A 9,272-nucleotide genomic window follows, 5' to 3' on the forward strand; every position below is an offset into this window, starting at 1 on the left:
GCAAGGTGGCCGGTCTGGCCGCGGGCGCCATCGGCGCCGCTGGTGTCATCGGTTCGGCTGTGAGCGCCACGCGCTCCAAGACGACGACTGGTGATGTCGACTCGACCGAGACGACGGAGACGGTAACGACCGAGGAGGTGAGCAAGGTGACCAGCGAGGACGTGAGCGGCGACGTGACCCGCAGCGTGACTGAGCGCGGCGGCTACGCCGTGGCGTCCGGCTGGACGAGCGGCACGGGCGCGACCCACCAGGCTACGGAGACCACCGAGACGACGGAGGAGACGACCGTAACGTCCGAGGAGGTGTCTCGCGACAGCAGCAAGGTGGCCGGTCTGGCCGCGGGCGCCATCGGCGCCGCTGGTGTCATCGGTTCGGCTGTGAGCGCCACGCGCTCCAAGACGACGACTGGTGATGTCGACTCGACCGAGACGACGGAGACGGTAACGACCGAGGAGGTGAGCAAGGTGACCAGCGAGGACGTGAGCGGCGACGTGACCCGCAGCGTGACTGAGCGCGGCGGCTACGCCGTGGCGTCCGGCTGGACGAGCGGCACGGGCGCGACCCACCAGCCTACGGAGACCACCGAGACGACGGAGGAGACGACCGTAACGTCCGAGGAGGTGTCTCGCGACAGCAGCAAGGTGGCCGGTCTGGCCGCGGGCGCCATCGGCGCCGCTGGTGTCATCGGTTCGGCTGTGAGCGCCACGCGCTCCAAGACGACGACTGGTGATGTCGACTCGACCGAGACGACGGAGACGGTAACGACCGAGGAGGTGAGCAAGGTGACCAGCGAGGACGTGAGCGGCGACGTGACCCGCAGCGTGACTGAGCGCGGCGGCTACGCCGTGGCGTCCGGCTGGACGAGCGGCACGGGCGCGACCCAGCAGGCTACGGAGACCACCGAGACGACGGAGGAGACGACCGTGACCGAGGAGGGCGTGACGACGGTGTCGAGCACGGACGTGACTGGCGCTGACACGACTGGCAGCGTGACCACCGTGACGACGGAGACGTCGGAGACCACGGAGACGACGGGTGCTCCCACCACGGTGACGACCGGCTCGTTCGAAACGACGGAGACCACCGAGACGACGGAGGAGACGACCGTGACGTCCGAGGAGGTGTCTCGCGACAGCAGCAAGGTGGCCGGTCTGGCCGCGGGCGCCATCGGCGCCGCTGGTGTCATCGGTTCGGCTGTGAGCGCCACGCGCTCCAAGACGACGACTGGTGATGTCGACTCGACCGAGACGACGGAGACGGTAACGACCGAGGAGGTGAGCAAGGTGACCAGCGAGGACGTGAGCGGCGACGTGACCCGCAGCGTGACTGAGCGCGGCGGCTACGCCGTGGCGTCCGGCTGGACGAGCGGCACGGGCGCGACCCACCAGGCTACGGAGACCACCGAGACGACGGAGGAGACGACCGTGACCGAGGAGGGCGTGACGACGGTGTCGAGCACGGACGTGACTGGCGCTGACACGACTGGCAGCGTGACCACCGTGACGACGGAGACGTCGGAGACCACGGAGACGACGGGTGCTCCCACCACGGTGACGACCGGCTCGTTCGAAACGACGGAGACCACCGAGACGACGGAGGAGACGACCGTGACGTCCGAGGAGGTGTCTCGCGACAGCAGCAAGGTGGCCGGTCTGGCCGCGGGCGCCATCGGCGCCGCTGGTGTCATCGGTTCGGCTGTGAGCGCCACGCGCTCCAAGACGACGACTGGTGATGTCGACTCGACCGAGACGACGGAGACGGTAACGACCAAGGAGACGGGGATGGTGACTAAACAGGCTCATGGAGTGTCGGGGACGGTTGAATCCGAGAAGACTCTCATTGTTCTGGGCTTGAGTGGTACCAGCAAGGGTGGGTCGAAGATTCGGAGGGCGAAGGATGCATCGCTCGGGTGGTCATGGCTGTCGCAGTTTGTGAGTTTCTGCGCAAAACGGGGTAAGAGCGTGTCAACCATTGCGCCGGAAGAAGTGCGTGAGTTGGCTCGTGCCTTCTGCGCGAAGAATTTCTCGTCGTTCAGTGAAAACCTGTACGAGAGCGGCTCTTTGGATGAAAAGCGGGCAGCTTGGAATGTGTCGTATGCCTTGTCAGCTCAATTCCCGGAGCTCGCAGTCCTCGAGTTTGGGGTTGAATTCGGGCAGCACAAACGTGTCTTGGCTATTAGTGAGGTGTCCGACGACGACAAAAAGAAGACCGAGGCAGCATCGGCGGAAGTCGTGACCTCCCTGCTGAAGGAGTCACCGCAACTATCGAGAGGCTGCGAGAACGTGCTGATATCGGAAGGAGGCGAAACTGTATTCTACGGCACAGCAAGCTCTCTCAGGGCATTTTTCCAGGAGTTCGGGTTCAATCAACCCGATGACTTTGACGTGGCCCAGATCTTGCTGGGGCTGAGTTCCAACAACAACGCGCAGTATCATGTTACTGTTATCGACGGTGCCAACCAAGAAAAGAATAACCAGCACATCCAGCGCCTGTCATCTTTTGTGAGCTTCGCCGACGACAGCGTTCTCTTCACAGACAAAACGAACCTGACTCAGGAAATCAAGAAACCAATCTACGAAGACAACCAGCACGACAACGATACAAGTGCCGCAACCTCTATTCCTTTGGTCGTTGCAGCAACAACTTCTGTGGACGCTGCTGCTGCTGCTACCGCTGCTGTCGGTGCGGCCATTGGCGCTAGCGCGTCGGTGGAGGAGAAGGCGAGGATCTCGTCGAGCGCTGCAGTGAGCGCCACCGGCAGCAAGACGGCGAGCGTCTTGGATTCTGCTTCTACGGTGACTGCGTCGATGTCTGGCGTGAGCGAAGAGGAGAGCTCTGTTGCTCTGACGGAGACCGCCACGGCCACCGCGGCGATGAGCAGCCTGTACGCCCGCTACGCCCGCGAGGGCAGCAGCGTCGAGTCGATGACGTTCTCTGCCGATATCGATGCGGCTGCGCAGGAGATCCAGCGCGTGTGCACGGGCGCGGCTTCGGACGAGGCTGCCCTGGCATCGCTGCTGCTGTCGAAGACTGCAGAGCAGCGCTACCTGATCTGGTGGCGCTACCGCATCCTGTACAAGCAGAGCCTGACGGTGTGGGTGAAGAGCACGAGCGACTACGGCCTTCTGCTGAAGATGCTGGCGAGCCCTCTGGAGCACGTGGAGGCCGAGATCCTGCGCAAGGCGACGAAGGGCCTGGGCACGACCGAGGAGTGGATCTACCCGGTCGTGATGGCGCGCTCGAACGCCGAGATCGCGCTGCTGAAGAAGACGTTCCAGGAGAAGTACGGCGAGGACCTGGTGAAGGTGCTGAGCGGCGAGCTTAGCGGCGACTTGAAGAAGGTGATCCTGACCGCCATGCGCGGTGAGGTGGCCGAGTTCAACGCGTCGATCCACACGAGCGCGAAGGCTGCTGCGGACGCGGACGCCCTGTACAAGGCGGGGGAGGGCCGCATGGGCACGGATGAGACGACGTTCATCAACATCCTGGTGCTGAGCCCTGCTGAGCACGTGCGCAACATCAACAGTGCGTACGTGGCGAAGTACAAGACGGACCTGGCGGGCGCGATCACGGCGGAATTCTCTGGCGACGCCAAGCGCGCTCTGCTGTTCCTGGTGCGCTCGGTGCTGGAGCCGGTGGAGCTGCTTGCGGAGCTGTTCGATACGACGCTGAAGAGTGCGAGCAAGAACGCGTACGGTTTGAGTGCGTGGGTGGTGCGGTACTACCGCCTGCTGGTGCGCATTCGCATCGTGTACATGCGTCTGTACCGCCAGGAGCTGCGCACGCGCATCCAGAGCGTGGTGAGTGGCGAGTACTGCCAGCTGCTTCTGTCGGTGTTTGATGCGGCCGAGGTGGAGTTCGGTGCGTCGGCGTCGGCGTCTGGCTCGGTGGTTGCTGCTGGTGGTGGTACTGCGAGCACGTCGAGCGGGTCTGCTGTTCGTGGTGCCGCTGCTGCTGTGGGCGGTGCTGCTGCTGCTACCGCTGCTGTCGGTGCGGCCATTGGCGCTAGCGCGTCGGTGGAGGAGAAGGCGAGGATCTCGTCGAGCGCTGCAGTGAGCGCCACCGGCAGCAAGACGGCGAGCGTCTTGGATTCTGCTTCTACGGTGACTGCGTCGATGTCTGGCGTGAGCGAAGAGGAGAGCTCTGTTGCTCTGACGGAGACCGCCACGGCCACCGCGGCGATGAGCAGCCTGTACGCCCGCTACGCCCGCGAGGGCAGCAGCGTCGAGTCGATGACGTTCTCTGCCGATATCGATGCGGCTGCGCAGGAGATCCAGCGCGTGTGCACGGGCGCGGCTTCGGACGAGGCTGCCCTGGCATCGCTGCTGCTGTCGAAGACTGCAGAGCAGCGCTACCTGATCTGGTGGCGCTACCGCATCCTGTACAAGCAGAGCCTGACGGTGTGGGTGAAGAGCACGAGCGACTACGGCCTTCTGCTGAAGATGCTGGCGAGCCCTCTGGAGCACGTGGAGGCCGAGATCCTGCGCAAGGCGACGAAGGGCCTGGGCACGACCGAGGAGTGGATCTACCCGGTCGTGATGGCGCGCTCGAACGCCGAGATCGCGCTGCTGAAGAAGACGTTCCAGGAGAAGTACGGCGAGGACCTGGTGAAGGTGCTGAGCGGCGAGCTTAGCGGCGACTTGAAGAAGGTGATCCTGACCGCCATGCGCGGTGAGGTGGCCGAGTTCAACGCGTCGATCCACACGAGCGCGAAGGCTGCTGCGGACGCGGACGCCCTGTACAAGGCGGGGGAGGGCCGCATGGGCACGGATGAGACGACGTTCATCAACATCCTGGTGCTGAGCCCTGCTGAGCACGTGCGCAACATCAACAGTGCGTACGTGGCGAAGTACAAGACGGACCTGGCGGGCGCGATCACGGCGGAATTCTCTGGCGACGCCAAGCGCGCTCTGCTGTTCCTGGTGCGCTCGGTGCTGGAGCCGGTGGAGCTGCTTGCGGAGCTGTTCGATACGACGCTGAAGAGTGCGAGCAAGAACGCGTACGGTTTGAGTGCGTGGGTGGTGCGGTACTACCGCCTGCTGGTGCGCATTCGCATCGTGTACATGCGTCTGTACCGCCAGGAGCTGCGCACGCGCATCCAGAGCGTGGTGAGTGGCGAGTACTGCCAGCTGCTTCTGTCGGTGTTTGATGCGGCCGAGGTGGAGTTCGGTGCGTCGGCGTCGGCGTCTGGCTCGGTGGTTGCTGCTGGTGGTGGTACTGTGAGCACGTCGAGCGGGTCTGCTGTTCGTGGTGCCGCTGCTGCTGTGGGCGGTGCTGCTGCTGCTACCGCTGCTGTCGGTGCGGCCATTGGCGCTAGCGCGTCGGTGGAGGAGAAGGCGAGCAGTACCGTTGGCATAGTTAAGAAAACAGTGTCGTCCTCGGTGACGGCGATGTCTTCTACGATTGTCCGTACCGTCGGGTTTGGCAATCTGTACGCTCAGACCTGCCACGATGTGGCCGGTGGTGCGACCTTGGGTCTATACGCCGACATTGAAGCTGCTGTTGAGGAGATCAACTCCAAATGCACTGGTGGCGCGTCTGACGAAAAGACTCTTGCATCGCTGCTACTGTCGAAGACTGCAGAGCAGCGCTACCTGATCTGGTGGCGCTACCGCATCCTGTACAAGCAGAGCCTGACGGTGTGGGTGAAGAGCACGAGCGACTACGGCCTTCTGCTGAAGATGCTGGCGAGCCCTCTGGAGCACGTGGAGGCCGAGATCCTGCGCAAGGCGACGAAGGGCCTGGGCACGACCGAGGAGTGGATCTACCCGGTCGTGATGGCGCGCTCGAACGCCGAGATCGCGCTGCTGAAGAAGACGTTCCAGGAGAAGTACGGCGAGGACCTGGTGAAGGTGCTGAGCGGCGAGCTAAGTGGTGACCTCAAGAAGGTCATCTTGGCTGCTATGCAGGGAGACGTGCCGAGTTTTGACCCTGCCGTGCACACGAGCGCCAAGGCTGCGGCGGACGCTGATGCTCTGTACAAGGCTGGCGAAGGGAAGTGGGGCACCGACGAAGAGACCTTCATCCGGATCGTGGTGTCGAGTCCTGGCCAGCACCTGAAGGACGTCGACGCCGCGTACTCGAAGAAGTACAAGAAGACGAGCATCGTCAAGGCCATCAAGGGCGAGTTCAAGGGCGACGCCCAGGCGGCGCTGCTCTTCCACGTGCGCATGGTGTTCGAGCCGTTCGAGCTTTTGGCCAGTCTCTTCGAGAGCACGATGAAGGGCCTGGGCACGGACGAGTACGGCCTCAGCGCGGCGGTGGTGCGCTACCACGTGCTGCTACCCGAGGTCAAGACGGCGTACAAGAAGCTGTACGGCAAGGAGCTCAGCCAGCGCATCCGAGGCGACACGAGCGGCGAGTACCGCGACCTGCTGCTGCCCATCGTGGACGGCCAGTAATCCGTGATCGCTCGGAGACGGCCGTGCAGTGACTTTTAGCGTTGTAGTCTGCATTCCTTCTCATTCATAATACGTTGCATTGCATTGAATCCTCTTGGGGCAAGTCAAGTTGAAGTCAGCCATACTTGTATTAGGGTAGTACTAGATCTGTAATTACGGCATTTTCGCCTCTCGTCGCACCACATCAAAAGACCCAACTCCCAAGGAGGGATGGAGCCGACGGGGACGGACGCCGCGGCGCCGCCGAGCCTGGCGGAGCTGGGCGAGAGCTCGCTGCTGGACCAGCTGCACGACCTGCACCGGCGGCTGGCGGCCGTGCGCCAGGACTCGCAGCGCTACAACTCGCTGGCGCGCAACCTGGGGCCGATCCCCATGGCCAACGACAGCAACAAGATCATCGTGTGCTCGCTGCGCCGCTGCGTGCGCATGCTCAAGACGGACCAGGGCGACGGCTGGCAGTACACGGCGTCGGCCACGGGGCTCAAGAGCGCCATCGACTACCTGGGGCGCGGCAACTCGGTGCACTGGGTCTCGTGGCCGGGCGCGGTCGTGGACGAGTCGAGCCAGGACGGCGTGCGGCGCCGGCTCGAGGCGGACTTCGCGTGCCACCCGGTCTTCCTGGGCGCGGAGACGCTGGACCTGTACCACAACCAGTTCTGCAACGTGGTGCTCTGGCCGCTCTTCCACTCGCTGCCGCAGCGCTCGGACAGCCGCCTGCTCGAGAACTTCGGCGACAAGTACGACGCCTATTGCTCGGCCAACCAGAAGTTCCTCGAGGCCGTGTCGGAGATCTACAAGGACGGGGACCTCGTGCTCGTGTGCGACTACCAGCTCATGGCGCTGCCGGGGCTGCTGCGCCGCCGCTTCCCGGAGATCACGTGCGGCTTCTACTTCCACTGCCCCTTCCCGTCCTCCGAGTTCTTCCAGATGCTGCCCGTGCGCGAGGCGCTGCTGCACGGCGTGCTGGGCGCCGACCTCGTCGTGTTCAACCACTTCGACTACGTGCGCCACTTCCTCAACGTCTGCACGCGCATGCTCGGGCTCGAGAGCTCCCCGAGCCGCGTCGAGTATAACGGGCGGCTCATCTCGCTCGGCATCTGCCCCATGGGCATCGACCCAGTCAAGTACGCGGTCACGCCCAAGGTCGAGGCCCACGTCGAGATGCTCAAGCGGCAGCAGGACGGCATGAAGATCATCGTGGGCGTGCACAAGCTCGACTTCTGCAAGGGCATCCCGGAGATGCTCGAGGCCATGGAGTACTTGCTGCAGCACTACCCAGAGTACCGCGGCAAAGTGGTCCTATACGCGGTCGTGCGTGATGCTGGACGCACGGCGTCTGTGCAGTACAGAATGCTCAGTCGACAGATCAACGAGCTCGTGGGCCGCGTAAATGGGCGGTTCGGCACCGCAGAGTACTGCCCCGTGCGCTATCTGAAGCAGTCCATCGACCACGACCAGCTCGTGGCGCTCTACAACTGCGCCGATGTCGCCATCGTCAGCAGCATCAAGGAAGGAATAAATCTACAGGCCATGGAGTTCATTGCCGCCCAGAAGAAGAGCTGTCACGGTGTGCTCGTCTACAGTGAGTTCGCAGGGTGAGTTGGTGGCTGTGGCAGGTGGTTTTGTTTGTTGCTGCAGGTCTGACTAACGATGATGTCATATTCGATATGGTACGGCTGTGGGTGCCGTCAGGTGTGCATCGTCGTTCCAAGGCGCGTTGCTGGTCAACCCGATGCACATTGAGCAAGTTGCTGCAAGCGTGGACACAGCGCTTCGCATGAGTCCGACCACTAAGCGGATCCGCCACCACCAACTGTCGCGATATGTACACACGTACACGTCGACGCTGTGGGCGCAACGAATCATGTCAGCCTTGAACGAGGTGAGCTGGCTGACTCGTTATCTTGTGTGTGGTGAGATAGAACGTCTCTGTCTAACTATTCTCGCTACGAATGCAGGCTGCTGCTACGGCGCAAGAGTACAATCGTTTGGACAAGCTGGATACGGCGCAACTGCTTGGATATTACGAGCGCAGCCAGCGACGTCTGTTCCTGCTGGATTATGACGGCACACTCGTCAACTATCAGAGCATGGAAGAACTCGCAGAACCGTCCGCTGCACTTTTGTCTTGCCTCGAAGATCTCACTGCGGATCCTCGCAACACCGTCTATATTATCAGCGGAAGGAACAAGACCCGTTTACAGGTTAGTGGATGTGATGTGTTTAGCCAGTGTCTACAAATTACTCACAGCTGCGTTTGGTAGGAATGGTTTGGTCATTTACCACGCGTCGGACTGGCAGCCGAGCACGGTTACTGGTTCCGTCCGGCGTCCAAGCACCCATCTACGCTTGACGTGGATGGAAGCGGCGCTAGCGGAGACAATCTGCCGAGATTAAGTATCGAAGACGTGTCGCTTGCGTCCGAATCGCTGGCGATGGCGACAGCCTCGGAAGACGATCCGCTTGCGAGCTCGTCTTCATCCGTCATGGGGGCCAGCGAGAGTGCAATGTTCGAGAGAGCTCCGTGGCAATGCATGTTCAGCGACGTGGAGCTGGAATGGCGCGATGAAGTGGAGAGCATCTTGGAGCACTTCACGGAGCGAACTCCAGGCTCGCTGTTGGATGTGAAAGACTGCTGCTACACGTGGCACTTTCGAGATGCCGACCCCACCTTCGGTCTGAAGCAGGCGAAGGATATGCAGCTGCATTTTGACCAGATGCTGCGTGATCTGCCGGTTGGTGTGGTGATGTGTCGAATTAAGAAGTACGTGATGATCCGACCGTGGCGTGTCAACAAGGGCCGCGCCGTGAGTCGCATTCTCGAGTACGAAAGCGAGACGCCCTACTTCACGGCTCTGGACTTCGACTTCA

At 62.4% G+C, this 9,272-nt stretch overlaps 2 protein-coding genes across 2 annotated transcripts; both read left to right on the top strand.

Annotated features, from left to right (window-relative positions):
• Nucleotides 1-716: 716 nt before the first annotated feature.
• On the top strand, nucleotides 717-6,492 carry PHYSODRAFT_566613 (hypothetical protein). The gene is made up of 5 exons (XM_009541338.1): nucleotides 717-923; nucleotides 1,080-1,310; nucleotides 1,773-2,678; nucleotides 2,853-4,817; nucleotides 6,054-6,492. Exons 3-5 carry the CDS (start codon nucleotides 1,782-1,784, stop codon nucleotides 6,399-6,401), a joined length of 3,210 nt encoding a protein of 1,069 aa, XP_009539633.1. The 5' UTR covers nucleotides 717-923; nucleotides 1,080-1,310; nucleotides 1,773-1,781; the 3' UTR covers nucleotides 6,402-6,492.
• Nucleotides 6,493-6,611: 119 nt separating this feature from the next.
• PHYSODRAFT_535236 (hypothetical protein) lies at nucleotides 6,612-9,271 on the top strand (the record flags this gene model as incomplete). The annotated part of the gene is made up of 5 exons (XM_009541339.1): nucleotides 6,612-7,996; nucleotides 8,094-8,283; nucleotides 8,360-8,605; nucleotides 8,666-8,798; nucleotides 8,856-9,271. Coding segments are annotated over 5 exons (2,370 nt in total), but the record flags the coding sequence as incomplete, so codon positions are not given.
• Nucleotide 9,272: the final 1 nt, after the last annotated feature.

Source organism: Phytophthora sojae (assembly GCF_000149755.1).
Source record: "Phytophthora sojae unplaced genomic scaffold PHYSOscaffold_22, whole genome shotgun sequence".
In the NCBI taxonomy this organism is placed as follows: Eukaryota; Oomycota; class Peronosporomycetes; order Peronosporales; family Peronosporaceae; genus Phytophthora; species Phytophthora sojae.